The sequence below is a fragment of the Tenrec ecaudatus genome, chromosome 1 (assembly GCF_050624435.1).
Source record: "Tenrec ecaudatus isolate mTenEca1 chromosome 1, mTenEca1.hap1, whole genome shotgun sequence".
NCBI classification, from domain to species: Eukaryota; Metazoa; Chordata; class Mammalia; order Afrosoricida; family Tenrecidae; genus Tenrec; species Tenrec ecaudatus.
Window position 1 is genome coordinate 64178982 of NC_134530.1, and position 18853 is coordinate 64197834.

Here is an 18853-nt window from a genome sequence, read left to right on the forward strand (position 1 = left end):
CAGGTGGCCGGCTTCCTCCCTACTGGTTCCTTCCTGTCCTCCCTCCTTCCTGTGGCCCCTCCTTGGCAGGGCCTATGGAGATTGGAGTCCCCAGGGCTCCAGGCTATTCCTTTTTCTATACTGTTCTACTCCTTGTGTCCTCATCCACTTCTGCTCACCTGCCAGTGGCCCGCATACCTGGGTCTACCTCACGTGTGGAAGTCAACCAACACCTCAATACTATCACCGCTGAAAGAACTCTTGATGTCCTGCCTAAAACCTCCTCCTCTAGCTTTTTCTTTCTCAGATTTAAATAAATAAAATTAAAACCTAGGGGTGGAGTCACACGGTGGAAGTTGAGACTTGGTGCACTACATGAAAGATCTAGTCAATGTCCCTGAATTGCACATGTAGAAATTGTGGACATGGTGTAAGTTCTGCCTGTATAATTTTTAAAAAATATGTATGAAATATAAGTAGGTATTCTTGAGTTTATATTTTCCTAATCTGCACAAAACCCAACCTACTGCCATCAAGTCAATTCAGATCCCTAGCAAACCTACATCGAGTTTCCAGGCTATAAATCTTTATGGGAACAGAGCCTCAGTCTTCTCTCATAGACAGACTGGTTGGTTTGAACCACTGGCCTTGCAATCAGCACGCCAGCTTTTCCCTGAAGCACCACCTAGGGCTCCTTAAATGGTGCAGGCATTAACTATTCAATTACATGTTTCGCTGTTTACATCCTTAACAAGCAGCAATAAAATCAATATGATTTAGAATAAAAAAGAGACAGGCCAATGTTTAGGTATTCTGAAGAATGTCCTTCAATTTGCATTTGTGGGAGGCTTTGCTCCAAGTTAGACTGGAGAAAGTGGGTTTGGGAAGGAAGATCACCAAGGTGAAGGGCTATCCTTACATGACACAGCAAGGGCACCTGCTGTAGACATGACTTCTCACTTTGACGTGAACCTAGGTCACCAGGCTGGAAAACATCAGTGTTCTCCACTGGAAAGTTCCTTTCCCAGGCCCTTTCCATGCTGAACTCTTTGGAAGCAAGTCACTAAGCACAGGCCACACAAGGGGTTGAGTTCTGTCACCTCCTTGAGGGACTAGTATATCAGAGGGTTCATTTTAAAAACGGAATCAGATCTTGCCATCCCCCATTGCTATTAAACAGAGTAAGTTACCCTGAAAACACCACACACCCTGCCTTGGTCTACCTTAACTCAAAGTCACCCTGCCAACCTTTCTCATTCTTCTTCCCACTTCTCCCCTCCTGCTCAGCTTTAGTCCTAGCAGCCCTCCTGCTGCTCCTCAAACCACACCAACCTGTGCCCCTGGAGGCCTGAATGGGTGAGAAAGCAGAGCCCTGCTGAGGTAAGTACCCTCAAGGTCACCAAGCTGGACATTGCCAAGCTGAGATTCAGACCCAGACTCAAAGCTGGAGGGAGCCAGCTCTTCCTCCCTCTGCCCCTCTCCGGGGTGGGAGCTCTCAGTGCAGAGAAGGCTGCTTAGCATAAAGACTTGACCATTTCTTAGGAAGGAAAACATTGGTTCCCTCTCTTAGCAAGGCCAATGTTAGGCCTGCAGAAGGAGAGGAGGGGATCCCTGACTGAGGGCCTCCATGTGTCTCTGTTTGCACACTGCCAGGAAGCACACTCAAGCTCACTGAGCCTTCATACTGGGGAGGGCTTCTCACCCCATGTCACACCTGGCCCTGGCAAGGCCACCAGCCTGAGAGGGGCCCAGGAGAAGCCCGGCTGCCCCAAGCCCGGGCCTTACCATCCTCCGTTTCCACATAGAGGCGGAGTCCCAGGTCCTTGTTACGGGTCAACAACCAGCGGTCGCTGGCTGCTGTGACGTCCAACACCAACCAGCCCTCGTCCCCAGCTCGGAGCGTCTGAAGATCCAAAAAGAACAAGTCAGACTCCCTGTGGACATGAAAGAACAATTAACCGAGGCTGCCACAGCTGCGCTGTTTCTCGTGCCTGCTCGGGGCCATCTGCACAGTGTCTACCTTATCACTATAGCAGGGCCGTGTCTCTACCCATGTAAAGATGGGGAAACTGAGACATGGTGGCCTGTCCAAGCTCCCCCAGCCAGGATTGCAGCTGGGATGGTGCCTTCACCCATGGACAGATGGGAAAACTAAGGTGCAATTGGCCTGTCCACACTATTCCAGCCAGGTATGCAGCTGGGGCTTTTCAAAGGTGTTAAGAATCTGGCCACTGGGGTCCAGCATGTTGACTGTATATGAGGCTTGTCTCCCCAAAGAGGTCCCCATTATCTTCTGTGCAGTACCTTCCCTGGGCCAAACACACTGACAGACACGCTGGATATGAGGAGGGAGGGCTGCGCAGTCGGGGGAGGCACCTGTTGGACTGCTCCGGGACCACCTCAAACATGCTGACATGGAGGGTCTGGTTGGCGTGGTCAGGGCTTGGCAGCTTATAAATCCGGAACTCAGCAGCTGTGACTGCCTCCCCTGCTGGGATCGGGGTCAGGTCAAACCGGAACTCCTTCCAGTGGGGCTCATGGTGGCCCAGGGCATGGTCACGCTCCACTGGAAGACAGAGTAGGGCCAGTGTCACTCGGGCACCTGAGTTGGCTGACCCAGGTGCTGTCCCTCCTCTGTCACAGTCTCTGCCCCTGGCTGTTTGGGGGTGGGGGTGTTCCCTAACACAGAGCTCACAGAGTACCTTCCACTCTGTGCACCGCTCCCTGCACACCCGCCTGACCCTGCTCAGCACTCCGCTGGCTCTGAACCCACAGACAGATGAGACCAAGGACAAGGCCCTCCCTGGGAGTCAAAGGCTAACGGGAAAATGGACATCAAAACCAGCAGAGAAAAGGGGCCATGTGTCCAGTGGGGAAACCTCGTGGACAGGACACCACAGAGTGTATGCCACCAGACAATAGCTGCCCAAAGAGCCTGGGTGGGAGGTGTGTTGGGGACAGTGCTTGGAGCTTACATCTGAGTTGGGCCTTGAGGACTGAGTGTGAACTGTCACTATGTTAGGCAGAGAACGGCAAGAAAATAGGGGCAGACTGCAGGGGACACCTGGGTCGTGGGAAAACCACCCCTACAAAGCCCCAGCAAATAGACCAAGGTGACAGAAGAGCTGAAGGAGTTGGACAGGAACAAGGGAAACCAATAGGCTGACAAGCTCCGTGGGACCCAGATCAGATGCTGAGGGACATCAGAGGGTCCATGGAGTGGTGGAATCTGAAAGGGTTTCAGAGAGGAGGTGACAACTGAGAGCTGGACCTGGAAGGAAGACTTGGGGTCTGAAAGGCAGGAAGGAGAACCTTCCAGGCAGGAGCACTCAGGCGCTCAGTATGGAGGCTGTCAGGAGCCATGCAGGCTGGTGGAGTGGGCTCAGGACAAAAGGGTGGTTGTGCTTGAGTGAAAAGCTGGCCTTCCAGGTTCAGCTGTGGGTGGTGCATGCCTACATGGGAGCACTGGGGTTTGAAGGGAGCCCTCCTTTGGAGGTGTCTGTGGAGGCAAGGGTGGAACTTGCTGGGGGTGAGGCATAGGCAGGGCTCAGAGGCAGCGCTAGGGTAAATGGGTGAGGCCAAATCTTCCCAGCCATGCGGAAATGCCCAGGACAGAGTATTTAGGGCACACCAGCCTCCCATCACTTTCCAACACCAAAAATCTGTGACTCCGGAAAGCAGGGGCGGGAGCCGCCCAGAGCCTTCCTCAAAGCCCAGCACTGAGATTTTAATTATGTGTCTGTCTTTTTTCTCTCTGTGGCTACTGGGCTCAGTGACAGTTTTAAAGCGTCTCAGGCTGTGTGGCCAGAGGCGGATGTGGGCAGCACGTCCTGTCCTCGCGGTGGGAACTTGGTCCAGTGATGGGCAGGCAGGCAGCTGTGCTGGGCAGGCTATGGGGCAGATGTGTGTGGGCAGAAGGAGATAGCCTGTGATCCCCCAGGCCAGGGCCGAGAGTGCTAGAACGTCTGTGGCTAATTGCACTTCAGGGGCTGGGCATGCAGCAACTTCCCACCTGAGAGCCAGACTACTCCAGAGACAGCAGACACAGGGCAGGAGCTGGTTCTTCCCAGACAGGCACGGTCAAGGTCTTTGCTGGGTAGTGAGGTGTGAACATGGACACACCTGTGTCCTCTTCCCGACAGACACCTCCACACACACTTAGTGGCTTGGGGTCTGGGCCAGATGCCTGATGTGCAGGGTAAACCTGACAGGTCCGTGCTGTGGGCTGCACAGGTGTGTGTGGGGAAGAGGAATAAATACCCTTCCTGTCCGACTCCTCCAGGCATCGCTCTGCACATTGGTCCATAGGGGAGTGGAAGGGGGTTGTTGGGCGGGGCCTGCGACTTCCTGGGGAAATGCTGACCAGAGGTCTGAGGACTGAAGAAGGAGCCCATGAACCTGCCTGTTCCTTTCAGACACCAGGACATGTCATGCAGGCAAGGAGCATGCCCAGGGGGGCACCTGGGTAGCTCAGGAGAGTCTTGCTCTACAGAACTGTGCCCAGTCCCACACTCCCACCTTGTAGGTTCATGGAGCTGATAAACTGTCCAGGAGACCAACTCAGGAAGTCATCCACCATGCCTGGGCCAGGCAAGCAAGTGGGAGATTTTCATGAAGATGACAATTCACAACAGAAATTGATAAAATTTCCTGGGCTGTGAACTGGGCAAAGGGAGTGACCCTTTTTCTGACAGTCAGTGAGGAGGGTGGCCAGAGGTCACCTGTAAAGTTCCAGATTTTGAAGTCACTGTTGCTTTGAGTTGTTCTTATGGAAAAAATTTTCTGGCACCCATATTTTCCTGTTTGCTGTGCAGGCTGCCTTTACTTTGGCCAAAGCAGCACCACTGGGCAGTACAGAGAGCTCCAGCTGATCACTGAGATCCTCCTCACAAACCTGGCCAGCACTGCACCAGCCTCATGCCTTCCCTCGGAGTCTCAGTCTCCTCCTCTGTTACCTGGAATAAAAATATTCCTCAGCTTTCCTCATAGGGCAGGGAAGAGGCTTTATAACCAGTCAGGGTGACAGACTCGGAGAGTGGAAAGGCAACAAGAGTTTTGGAACAGTTATGATTTACCAACTCTTCATACAATCAAGAGGCCATGCCAGAAATTACAGTGTCTTGGAGGGTAAAAGAGAGTCTCTGGATTATTTTTTCTAAGTAAATGTATTCATAAATAAATTTCATTGTGCTTAAATTTATCCTTTGCAGTTTACACACCGATTTATCACTTACTCTGGGCCCTGGGAGAGAACAGACAGACAATATGCCTGCCCTTGTGATTTTTACAGTCTGATGGGGTAGACAGGATAGCTGCAATGAAGACAAGTGACATAAGTGCTCTGTCATTTCTATTGTAAATGTTGTAAAGGAGACATAGAAGGTTGTGGGATCAAGAGTAAAGGGAACAGACAATAAGGTAGTGTGCCTGTCTGATGCTCATGAACAGTGTACCACCCCTTATTTGTATATCCTAAACACCACTTTACCAGGGGAGGCCTCACCTCAACTGGATAAATTTCCCATGATGCAGGAAGAGGGAGAACATTAACCAATTCCTGCCATATAACATTCTATGGTCATCCCAAATTAATAATTATTATAAGAGTGATTCGTGAACCTTACCAGAACCCAAGTCAAGAAGCGATGGGGCATGTCTATCTCAGAGAAGGAGATTATGCTAAGGCTGGTGGATAAATTGGGTGGGCGACCTGGCATTGGAGAAAACACTCGTTAAATGTATAGACCACCAATGGGAGAATATGCTTGGCATCAAGTTCCTAATCAGGCACTTATGACCTAGTTTTATTCAGCCTCTGGTGACCTAACCTGTGCACTGTGGACAACCAGCACTTTAGACTGTCTTTTCGAGGTGCACAATGTCCTTCATAGGCCACACCAGAAGGATCCAATTTGGACCTCCTACATTCTGAACTAGACTTTACCTTGAACACATAGTAGCAGATTAAAGGAACTAAAATAATTCATGGGCCTAAAGCTGAAATGACCTACTATGAAAATAAGCAAGTGACTACTATCCCAAGACTATGGATAAGGAAATCACTGGTCTTTGGTTCAAAATTCTTGCCTTGAGGATGCCCAATAAATGGTGACTCAAGACTACCGTATATGTACTTGCCTTTTGATGACATGCGTAGTCCAGTGCTACCTTTATGAATGAGCATTGTTAAAAGTTTTGCCATATTTACAACCCTCATTTGTTTAAATAGTGTTCAGTTATCTAAGTTGTTAATCTCTACAAATCAATAATATATGTACTTTTGTTGTAAAAAAATAGCCCTATACATGTATACTTTCTTTTATTGGACAGTGTCTTAAATTCTATATCATTGACTACATTAATGGTAATATCAATAGAATACCATATGCCCCAAGGGAATAATTTATAATGTCCTTCAACAAAATAATGTCTTTAAAGTGAACAAGGGACATATATAAATCATAAATATATAAATGGATTTTGAGCTTATACTTAATTGTAGCCCTAATCTAAGGTAAATTAGTTCTTATGACATGACCCTGGTCAATGCTTGCCCCCATAAAGTGATTATTGAAGATATGTACTGAAGCATGGTGAAGAAATCAGATGCTGCCCAGCTATCAGAAAAACTGGTGTCTGCTGTCTTAAAGGCTTGTCTTCAAACAAGCATCCATCTAAGTGAGGGTCAACTAGGTCCACACAGAAGAAGCACATCAGCCTATGAGATCCAAGAACCGTTAATAATAAAAATGAAGCCCTGAGGAGGGGACAGTATTAGAGTCTAAATTCTGAACATCCAATTTGCAGAAGGCTGTGGATGACAGTGAAAGCCCAAAATACAGTGGCAGGGTCCCCCATTCAGATTAAGCCTCAGATGAATCCTCTCTGACTATGGACCAGAAATGGGAAAGGCCTTGTTATCAGACAAGGGCTGGATTAATAATTTCAAATGGACAAGGGAGGGGAAGTAGGTAGGAAATGGAGACCTAACCACGAGTACAAGGAAGAAGAAAGTCCTGGAATTGATTGTGGTGGTGGCTGCACAACTTTTAGGAATGGGACTGAGCTGTGGAAATGTATGCTATATGATTTGTATATCAGTGAAGGTGTTAAAAATAAACTAATTTTTATTAAAAAGAACAAAGGGGAAAGGGTGGGGTGCATTTCATTGGGTGCTTATGACCTTTGAAAAACAGGTAAGTCAGTCATGAACGTTTTATGTAGAGAAATCTGGCAATATCTAGCAAAATTACATGTGAATTTACCCTTTGGCGTGACAATCCCAAAGACACACAAATAAAAATATGAAAAGACACATGCCCAGACTTGTCACAGAGGAGGCATAGAGGATGAAGCTATTCCTAATTCTATGTGTACTACTAAACATCAATTTCCATAAAATTATAAAAGCTTCCAGATTTGTCAAAAGCACGCAACCAGTTCCTGTCTGAGGAAGCAGTAAATTAATTTACTTTCTGAACCACCTAATGTGGTCTCCAGGAAAATAATGAATTGACACCCAGCTTTCTCTTCTAGCAAAGGCCCACTTTGGGCCAGACAGCTGCCATCCACACTCTGCCTGTCTGCCTGTCCATGTCTGAGGCCCTGCACTCGCCACTCACAAACTAACCCTCCTGATGCCAAGGTCCTGTGTCCATCAGCCCAACACTGACAAAGGTTTCAGCTATTTTTGTGCCTCGGACACAATTTAGTCACCCAGACAATCTAAATCTGTCTTCCTTCTGACCAAAAAGTAAGACTTCAAAAGAAACCCTCTTCCTCCAGCTCAGAGCGGCTGTTAAAGAACAGAACCTCTCTGACTTTGTCTGAGCCATCCTTCCTCTTCCCCACTCCGCAGCCCACAGAGCCAACCAAGGAAGCCCAGCTCACTCTGTGGTCCAGGCTCTCTGTGGTCTCACCCTGGCCATGTGCCATCATAGCCTGTTGTGCCTTCTGGCTGCAAACACCCACACCCCAGATTCTGTCTTCAAAGCTATTCTCTCCTGGGAAGTCCCCCACCCTGTGGCCCCCTTTCTGCCAAGTCCCCCACCCCACCACTTCTCTCTCTCTCCCATGGCCCCTTCTCTGCCAAGTCTACCAGATCCCCCACCTTGCCATGTCCAAAGGCTATTTTCCTCTCAGTTCAGCTCTGAGATCCTCCTTGACCTTCCTCTGGCCTCTCATTAAGCAGGTTTCGCCAAGGGCCCATGTCCCTGGTTTACCTGCCCCTCTGGACAGTTAGCTCTTTGAGGGCAAGGGTGGAGCACGGTAGGGTGGAAATGAAAGTTCCCCAGGTCCCTAAGCTCAAAGGGCCCAGAAGGGATTCCAGGTCCATCCTCCCCTGGTCCTTCAGATGGCAGCTCAGCCCTCACTGTCCCTGGGCTGTCATTTCTGCTGGTCTGAGGTGGCTTCTCAGTCCCACACAGCATGGCTCCATCAGAAGCTGCTCTGTGGACTTGCCAAGAGCATGAGCAGGGAGGGCAGGCTCCCTCAGGCCTGGGCAGAGATGGCTGAGCCTATCTAGCTGGTCCTACCAGTCATGAAAACCGAGGATGGGGGCATTTCAGGCCCAAAACAAGACCTGGCCTCCAAGGCCTCGGCAGATCCCGAGGCAGCCACAGAATTTACTCCACACGGATTCTGTATCCTGAAGGGGTTTCTTCCCCCACCCAGAAATCTCAGCCCTTCTGAGAATAGGCTGAGGCTCTTCATTCTCCATTCTGAGGTATTTTTGTCAAGAGCTGTTTCCTTAAATGGATCTGCATTCATAATTACCAGTCCAGGCCTCAGACGACTTCAGACCCCAGATTAAAAGGGAACACCCAAACACTTGACCACATTAAACCCACCAAAGCCAAAAATAGAATCAAGGAGATGTGAGCAAGAAGGAAGTCATCCATATGCTGAAACCTCGGGCAAGAATGGAACTGAGGGTGTTTCCAGAAAGAGGTGGTCACAGTGATGCATCCCCTCACCCGTGTGGGGAAAGGGTCCCTGGCAGGAGGGCAGGCTGGGTGTACCTCACTGCCTGTTTCACCCTAGAGAGGAGTCCCTATCAGGGGTTGGGTACATTCTTTGGTTAGAGCTGCAAAGGTCTTTAAGGCAACCCTGCATAGATGGAGAAACTGAGACCCAAAAAGAGATCCTGGGTCAGGTTAAGGACCCTGGTGTGGACTTTCAGATTCAAAGTCAATGTAAAATGAGTGACCCTAAAAAAATAATAAATAAATAAATAACCATTTTTAAAGTGACCCTGAAGTTCCTCTGGGCTCTCCCATTGGATGGGGAGGTCACCTATCAACAAGGCTCTCGTGTCAAATGGGCACTCGAGAATGCCTACTGAAGCCACCTTCCTCCAAGCAGTGCTGCAGGGACTTGGGGGCCTAGGGGAGAGCCCAGAGGAGATGTTATAACTGTTGTTTGCTTCCAGCAAGAACGAGAAAGTCTAGCCCTGCTTCCATCCCTTCTGCGCAGATCCAGGTCCCTTAGCATTCTCCTGTCCTTGCTCTTTCCTTCATCTTTACCAGTCTGCCTCAGAACTTGCCCAAGGACTAGAGTACTTGATGATGGGGTAGGGGCTGCCAAGAAATTAGATTTGAATCCTATTCTGTGGTTATTCATAGAATAGGAAAAAGGAGCTCAGTAAAAACAAGGAACATGTTTAATGAGATGGATTGATATAATAGTTCTTAACTCAGCAACAATTGTGAGGCTGGCACAAGACCAGTGTTTCATTCTGTTGTACATAGGGTCCCTATGAGTTATTTATTTTGGTTACTATGAGTTAGAACCAAACTGATGACACCCAACAATAGATACACACCTGAATCAGACAAGGCAGAGACTGACTAGAATCCTAGGAGTAAGACATAGTGACGGATAGAATGTCTAGTCAGGCAGCGTACCCTGGGAAAGGGAAGTCAAAGGAAACTTCTAGAAAGTAAATTTGATAGTGGTGGAAAAACTATGAAAATCAAAAATGAAGGGAGGTATTCTAGGCAAAAGCATTTTATTGTTAAAGTGCCACTGAGTCAACTCCAACTCATAGTGATGTGTACAAGAGAACAAAGCCCTGCCTGGTCCTGCATCATTCTTGCAATCTTTGTTAGAGGCTTAAAGACCACTGTTGCAGTCACTGCATCAATCATGTTAAAGGTCTTCCTCTTTTTTGCTGACTTTCTACTAAGCATGATAGAACTGGTCCCTTCTGATAACATGTCCAAAGGATATGAGATAAAGTCTAACTATCCTCACTTCTACGAAGTATTCTTTTTTTTAAAAAAAATTTTATAAATCATTTTATTGGGGCTCATACAACTCTTATCACAATCCATAACTACAAAGTATTTTAGCTGTACTACTTCAAAGAAATATTTGTTCATTCTGCTAGTCCATGATACTTACAATATTCTTCATCAGCACCATAATTCAAATGCATACATTCTTCTCATATTTACCTTATTATTGTCTAGTTTTGTGTGCATATGAAGGGACTGAAAATTTCATGGTTTGGATCACCTTAGTGTTTGGGGTTTTAGGTTTGTTTTTTTTTAACGTTTTAAAGAGGTCTTTTGCAGATTTGTCCAATGCAATACATCCTCTGGTTTCTGCCCATGAGTACTGATTATGGATCCAAGTAAAATGAAACCCTTGACAACTTCATTCTTTTCTTTGTTTATAGTGATGTTGCTAACTGGTCCAATTGTGAGAATGTTTGTTTTCTTTATGTTGAGGTATAACCCTTACTAAAGTTTTTCATCTTTGATCTTCATCAGTTCCTCTTTGTTTTCATAAGGCCACAATTAGTAAGCATCCAAGCTGGGATTAAGAATCTAAATGTATCTATATGTTTTCTCCTTATCCATAGTCTCCCCAAGTGAAAGACTTGACAGGTGTTATAGTTGGATCTGGAGGATTCTGGCATGAAAGGACCTGATCAGGGAAAAACTAAGAGTGAATTTTCATTTTTGGTGCTGACCACACTCTCCTCTCACATCCTTCTAATTGAATTCTACCTTTCCTTCAAGGTCTAGCACAAACATTACCTCCTCCCAAACCGTCTCTCCCCACAGTAAGACCATGCCTCTTCCGCCTCTGGCTTCAATAGTCTTCCAAAAAATATGAGGATCTGTCTGTCTTCTATACCACTGAGCCCTGTGCCCATATTTGTTGAGTTAGTGAATGGTTATTTCTCTCATTCTGCAAAGATTTATACTGAGTTGCCTGTGGGCCCATCTTTCTCACTGCAGTGAGTGACACTGGGGACAAGACTATGTTGTGTATAGAAGAGGAGTTTGCACATTTGAATTGTGATGTTGTCAATGAATACACATGGGTTGCCAGAAGAACAAACAAATCAGTCTTAGAAGAAATACAATAAAGTGTTCCTTCGAAGTGAGGATGGCAAATCTACAGCCAGAACATCCTAAATGTACCCAATCTCATGTGATCTTGGGCCTGATTAGTGGGTGGATGGGAGAAGGGTGGATGGGAGAAGAGAGGATGGCGAGACTTTGGCTTGCTTACTTTTGATTCATCAGGAAAATCCAATCCCTCAAAAAGGCCATGATGATTGTTAAATGACAGGTCAATGAAGGTAAGGGAAGCCCTCCATGAACAGACTAATGTCGTGGCCACAACAGACTCAAGCACAGCAACAATCATGAAGACGGTGCAGGATCAGACAGTGTTTCCACTTGCCAGCAAGTAACAACAAAAGACACATCATCCAACGTGCTCCTTAAATCTTGAGCAGTTCAATGTGCTCCAGACAGCATGAAGGGACCTAGACTGTTCAGAAGGCATGGCTGCTGCTCAGGGGACAAGATCAACAATTCAAAGAAATACACAGGTCTTAATTCTGATCTGCCACTAACCAGTTGGCTTTGGGTTAAAATTGAACAAAGAGGCGGGGGGGTGGGGAGAACCCTAACTTTTATTGAGTATTTACTATATAACATTTTCAGCAACTTACATCATTTAGCTTATTTAAAACTCCTAACTGCATTAACCATTGCACTACCCAGAGAATCCTCGAAAGGAGAAAAGATTCTCTCTCTCTTTATAGATGAAGAAACGGAGGCATAAAGTTACACAAAACTATGTGTTAGTCTGGGTACATTAGAGAAACAAATCCACAGAAACTCATATGTATATGAGAGAGTTTTATAAAAAGGGTAAATGCACATCAAGAAAACATCCCAACCCAGTGCTGACCAAGCCCACAAGTCCAACATTAGCCCATATGTCTGACACCAATCCACAAAGTCCTCCTCCATCTCACAAAACACACATAATGATGTTGACTGCAGGAGGAAAGCCGAATCAGTGAACATGTAAGCATCTCAGCATTGGCAGGGCTCTCCACTTGACTGCTCCAGCACCCAGGGCTGCATCGGTGTAGGCCCATGTGGTTTCTCTTCAGGGATGTCTTGCAGGAAGTGAGCCTTACCAGCTGAAGCAGGGAACTGACTTAGACAGCTACACCCTTGTCCAATCATCAGAAAACAAGAGACCGGAGAACTAGAAAGGCGAGGCTCATTTATTGCTCCATCCCTCAATTAACCCCACATGTGTTTATCAACCAGGTTGGCACAATAAACTTTAACTATTTCACTATGTAATTGCTGTCTTAGGTTTGGGTCCCTGGTCTCTGAGTTGAGAAGTTTCTTGGAGAATGCGCTTTGTGAGAGAATGGAGAAAGCAGGGCAAAATTAAACAGTGATGTAGTCATAACATCCATCAATTCTGACTGTACTGGGGGCTCTGGAGTTAATATCCCAGGGAAGGCACCTAACTTTGGGAACGATAGCTCCCTTAAGCCCTGTCAATCAGTGCCTGGAGGACTCAGATGTAAGCTGTCAGCAGCCCACTCTCCAGGTAGCTAGGAACAATGAGTGACTCAATCCTGAAGAAAATATCTGGGCAGGCCACCTCAACATCCACCACAAATAGTAGGTGGTGATGGGGATTTGAATGGAGGCAACCTGATCCTGACGCTGTGTTCTTGACCACTATAGGTCCTTAAGTAATGATGGATGAGGCTAGAGAGAAACACAGCAGCCCCTTCCCTCATCATCAGAGCTGCCTTTTATTGAGTAATACCAGGCACTTGCTACTCTTTTATATTCTTTCACTTAATTGACCACCCTAAGTATTGTCATTCTGACTCTGAAGGTGGAGGATATAGGTGCAGACTCCCAGTAACCTGCCTTACTCCTCCCAATTCCCAAGTGGCTTACCCATAATTAGACTTCAGTGTGTCCTGGAGTGATTAAACTCTCTGCCCTCCCACCTCCAGAACCATCTGTCCTCACTGCTGAGGGCCTGTTTTCATATCTGCTCCTGTCCATCTGAGTCACCAGGACCAGGATGACTTACTCTTTGGGACTCATCTGACTTCTCTCTGAATTGGAAGCAATAATGGTCATTTGCCCCTGAAAAGTGAAGAAACGCTGAGGAGCAATGAATCATCAGGGACCACAGGGTATATTATCCTGATAGCCAGGCAAGGTTTTAGGGAAAAGGAACCCACCCTCAAACTCTGGGAAGGGAAGCAACTTTGGGCATGGGGTCATTCTAAGAATGGGGTCATTCTAAGTTGGCTAAAGAATTTATTGCCAGAAGATAAAGCAGCAAAGCAGTGCGCATTAATGTCCCACTTTTAAAAAAAAGATAATACTAATGCCAATACCTATATTGATAAAATACCAATTGGGGTGGGGGCTACACTAAAGAATTAAAACACTGGCTTTCTCTACAATGAACATACATTATTTTCTGACATTCCTAAATAAAAATCTTTATAAAATGGAATTCTCAGTTTATATCGTAATTAGCATTCAGTGGTTTTTCAATTCACCAGCACTTAATGCATCTAAAGGAGCCCTAGTGGTATGGTGGGCTGCTAACCACAAGGTCAGCAGTTTGACTCCATCAGTCACTCCGAGGGAGAAAGACAAGGCTTTCTCCTCCTAGAGAGATAGTTCTATTCTAGCCTTTAGGATGTCGGATTTGATGGCAGTTGAGGTTTGGTTTGAGTATGCATCTAAAGACAAAGTCCCTAACTCCCATTCAGCACTGCTCTTCTGAGATCCTACCACCTCACTTCATCAGGTACTCTGTCCTTATCACTCAGGTCATGGGGACAAAGTACTCTGGTTCAGTGACGGTTAGAAGAACAGAAAAGATGAATGAGTTTGTTTCTGGCTAGATTCTGCCTCCTGCTGCTGTTTGTAACTCAGTTTCTCAGTCAGTACAAAGGGTCTGTGGTTCGGCTGACTTGGGGACAATAAGAGTTGGTCCTCTGTCCACCCTTGGCAGTACAGACATCAAACCTGAGCTCGGATGGAGAGGATGGTGCTGGTGAGAGCCCCAGGGTCAAGGCTGGGATGCACCCCGTATTTCTGACACTGTTGCTGCAGCCTAGAAGGGAAAGTAGAAGCACATGGCTCAGATGGCTAAGGAGATGCGAGAACGTGAGGGAGGGCCCAGGAGGTACAGAACTAGCTTCGAACCTCCCAGGTCAGGGCCCTCTCCGTGGGCACAGGTAAGACCAGGGACAGTGACATGAGGTGGGTTTGTCTGTGTGTTTATGTATCCTTTTGACTTGGTTTCGTAAAATGAGAAAACTAAAACCCCAGGAAGATTTTTCCCTGGGCCCTAAGGAGGTGCTATCCCAGTTGCCCTGTGACACTTGCCCTAGTCCCTCCAAGAAGCTTGTGACTTTTGTCCAGGGAAGAAGTCAGCAGAAAATGTCAGTTACTGTACAAATAGCTGGAGCAACTTGTGAGTGGACCGGCCAGTTGAGTTCTGAAAAGGAACTGGACTGTGATAATGATAATAATCCTCAGGGGCTGAGCGGAAGCTTGCATGGCAGAGAGAGCTGTCCTGCACCAAGAAAGGGGGGCTGCACACCTCTCTTTGGGAAGGCTTCCCAGGCCCTGCCTGTCTGCTTCCTAACATTACCTGTTCCTGTCACTTCCAAGTTCATCCTGATGCCACATGACTTCTCTAATAAACCATCTAACTGTGTATCTGGTCTGGGAGTTTGGGGTGGATGTTGCAACGGATCGGCAAACCCAGCAGAGAAATGAAGAATGCCATGACTGGGGGCAGGATGGCTGAGGTAGATTGGTAAAAAGGTGGTAGAAGCAATATGTCTGCCTTCTGCCTCAGAGGGATCAGCTTTGGGTGATGCTGATCCTCATCCTCCCAGAAGTTTAATGGGTCCAGGGTGCAGACAGGTTGCATCTGTGTTTGAGCAAGAGTCTACAAAGCTGAGACTGACAGACAGACAAGTCAGGCAGTGCTGCCTACTCTGACTAAAGTCCTGGCCTCTTCCTCACTCAGTCCCTGGAAACCAGAACCAGCTTCCTAAAGTGTCTGCTCAGACACAGATGCCTGACCCGTGATGGGAGGTCTGAGATAGGTCCCAGGGCCTCCAGGCCCTACAGGCTGCCACCGAGACAGAGAAGACCAACAGGTGAGGAGGGGCTGGGGCCACAGGTGTGCAAGCCTGGGTGTGGGTGCTGATGCCACAGCGACTCTGCTATTAGGGTCCATTGCTGTTCTCAGGCCACTGACCTTCAGGGCCCTGGGACCTGGTATTCCAAAGACATATAGGTTACTGACATGTGTCTCATCCCCCATGTACCCCTTGGAACCAGCAGCCACACCACCCTAGCTTAGAGAGTCCCACTAGTGCAATCAGTACTGCAGAATAAAGAAGGCCCTCTGACAGCTGGCTGTGCCGCCCACAGCCTGGGCTTCCCTGAACAAAGATCTGTTGTTGATCCCACAGCGTTGGAGTCCTGGGATCTTAATGAGACTTGGTGATGCTGTGGGAAGACCTGGGAGTTGTGATCCTTGGCCCTTGGTGATGCCCTGGCTGTGGTGGGTGAACTGACACACATTTAACCTCTCTGGGTCTCAATTCCTAAACTGTGAAGCTGGGCTGGCAAACAGCTTCATGTGCTGTGGCACAGGATGATGAGAAAATAGGTGGCTAGTTTTTAATTCTAAAAACAGGTACAAATGCATTTGTGTTGATTTTAAAAATCAGTTTCTGAGTTTCTGGGTTTCACATGTGTACAAGACATGTAGAGAGGTTCCTGTCACATCCACACCAAGGATGGGACAGCAGCTGGGAGGGATGAGGTCAGCAGTGACCCGACCCAGGCTCACCTTCCAAAGTGGACTCCTCTATCACACAACCACACAAGGGAGTGATCACTAGGGGCCTTTCTTTACAAGAGGGACTCCATGCTCAGAGAGACATGGGACTGCCTAAGATCACACAGTCGAAGCAGGAGGGGAACCAGGTCTGCCTAAGCCAGTGATTCTCAACCTGTGGGTTGCAACCCCTTTGGGGGTCAAACGACCCTTTCACAGGGGTTGTCCAATTCACAACAGTAGCAAAAGGACAGTGATGAAGTAGCAACAGAAATAATTTTATGGTTGGCGGGTCACCATAACATGAGGAACTGTATTAAAAGGTCACGGCATTAGGAAGGTTGAGAACCACTGGCAAGCTCAAGTTCAGCTTAACTCATGGCAACACCAGGTCTGGATGTCTTTCACGGAGGGAAGCTGGCCTGATGTGCTCCAATGGACATTTATGCCTCCACTCTAATGGATCACATCTGGGAACTGATCCTTGGGTCAGCTTGTCCTGACAACAGAGGTCCAAACCTCGTGTATTCTCCCATCTGCCTCAAAACCCAGGCCTGGCCAGCCTGCTGGCCATCTAAGTAGGCAGCATCCAGAGACTACCAGTCAGGGTCCTGTGCCAGGCACTGGGCTCCCAGCACTGGGTTAATGATTTGTCCCACTGTGGCAGCCCATCTAGACCCCTCTTGGGCCTCCCCTCCTCCTGCATTACAGGTGGGAGCAAATGGCTGAGGACCCCCAAAGCCTGCTGCCACTCGGCCCTAAGTTCCTCAGTCCAAGCCATTCCCTCCACCCCATAAAGCTTCTGCTTACAAGGGAATGGTTACCTCCTTGAGCACTGGGTGTGGAGTCTGGCTTGGGTTCATGGGGGCTGTGCTATCCTAGTGTGTCACTGTCTCTCTGAGAGAGCCTACTGTCCTCAGTGGGGAGATGGGATGAGTAGTATGGCTGTTAACGGGTGGCTGGATTTGAGGGTGAAGCTGTAGGGGCGGCTGAAGGCTGTGGCTCTAGGCCCCCTGACTCTTCCCTCCCCAGGCCAGGGCTCCAGTCATAAGGTCTGCAGTCCCAGCCTGGTCTCTGTCCCTGTCCTGACCCCTGCTGGTCACTAGACTCAGAGAGCAGGCAAAGCAGATGAGGGATTAAGTGGAGCCATCACTGAACTCACTGCCATCGAGTGGATTTCAATTCTTATCGACCTTATAGAAGAGAGTAGAACTGCCCGTGTGGGGGTGTGAGACTGTACATCTTTAGGGGAGCAGTCAGCCTCATCTTCCTCCAGCGGGGCAGCTGGTAGTTTCAAACGGCTGACCTTTCGGTTAGCAGCGCAGCGCACTTGGTGATGGCAAATGCAGCCTCGGACGGTTTCGAGCACAATTGTGATGCAGGACGAGCTGGGCTTGCTTGGGAGCACAGGGGGTCCAGGCTGCACCCTGGCTCCTTTCAGAGACCCCGGAAGTCCCGGCCCTGTCCCAGGTGCTGGCGGGCGGGGACAAACCCCAGTGCCTGCCCACAGATCGGGGTCTTCTCCAGCCGCCCCGCCCCCTCCCTCCCCCCCATCCTTGACAGGAGAGCCATTAGGACACCCAGTCCTCGCCGCTCTGCTGTGACGGCGGATTCAGGCCGACCTCTGTCCCCGTCTTCACCACTGCGCTGTCCCAGGGCCAGCAGGGACCCCAGGTGTCCGTTGTGTTTTCACGGGGTCCACGGCCACCCGGGCCGGACAGGAGCCTAGCTCTCGGGGTGCTGGGGGCGTCCCCGGTGCCCTCCGCCTGTGCCCGCCGGGCAGCCCGGAGGCCGGGCCCGGGGGTCACTACCGCCCGGGGTCCTGAGCGCGGGGCGAGCCCCGGCGGAGGCGCAGGCTCCCCGCCCGCCGGCGGCCGCACTCACCCATGTTGACGAAGCTCATGACCAGGTCGGCGCGGCCCAGGCTCCGCTCCGGGCGCCCGTCGTCGTCGTCGTCGCGGGCCATGGCGTGGTAGAGGTCCAGCATGAAGAGCGGCGCGGACGCGGGCAGCCGGGCGGCGGCGGGCGGCGCGCGGGGCCGGGGACGCCCCGGCAGCCCCAGCACAGCCAGGATCTCGCGCTGCATGTCGCGCCGCTCGCGCGCGCCCAGGCGACGCTGCGGACAGCCGGGCGCGGGCCGCGGGCCGGGGCCGCCGCCGCTCAGCGCGCACAGCGCCAGGCCCAGCAGCCAGAGCGGGCCGGGCCGCGCGGCCATGGCGCCGGGCCGGCCTCACGGGGCGCGCATCCGCTCCCGGCCGCCCGGGACCGAGAGCGTCCCTACGGGGACCGGCGGGGCCGCGGCCAGACGCCCGCGGTGGGGACCCGCACTGCCGGCAGCCGGTCTGTCCCTCCGCCCGTCGGTCGGCGCGGTGACTCTCGAAGGCGAGCTGCGGCGGCGGGCGCTCAGGCGGCAGGGAGTCCACCAGCCGCCGCCTCAGGCCGGTGCCGTCTGAGGTGTCTTCTGAGGTGAGGTCCGCGGTGCCTGGCGCTCTTCGCTCCCGCGCCCGCCGCCAGGCCCCGCCCCCTCCAGACAGGGCCAATCGGGACTAGGGGGCGGGGCGAACGCGCGGGTCCGGCGCCGGGATTCGCGGAGCTGCCCCTGGGCTGAGTGAGGTGCGGGCGGGCTAGGGGTCCGCAGCCCAGACGGCGGGGCTCCCGGGGACGCAGCCGCTGGCCGGGGCGTCGGGTGCCGTGTGGGGAC

The 18853-nt window shown here is 49.9% G+C and overlaps 1 protein-coding gene across 1 annotated transcript in view; it reads right to left on the minus strand.

The window, feature by feature from the left end:
* BMP8B (bone morphogenetic protein 8b) overlaps positions 1 to 18367 on the minus strand; it is a 31807-nt gene extending 13440 nt beyond the window's left edge. The window contains exons 1-3 of the mRNA XM_075539302.1: positions 18037 to 18367; positions 2356 to 2545; positions 1765 to 1913 (exon numbers count right to left, since the gene is read on the minus strand). Of these exons, the coding sequence (XP_075395417.1) occupies positions 1765 to 1913; positions 2356 to 2545; positions 18037 to 18367 (670 nt within the window). The remainder of the gene's footprint in view (positions 1 to 1764; positions 1914 to 2355; positions 2546 to 18036) is intronic.
* Positions 18368 to 18853: the final 486 nt, after the last annotated feature.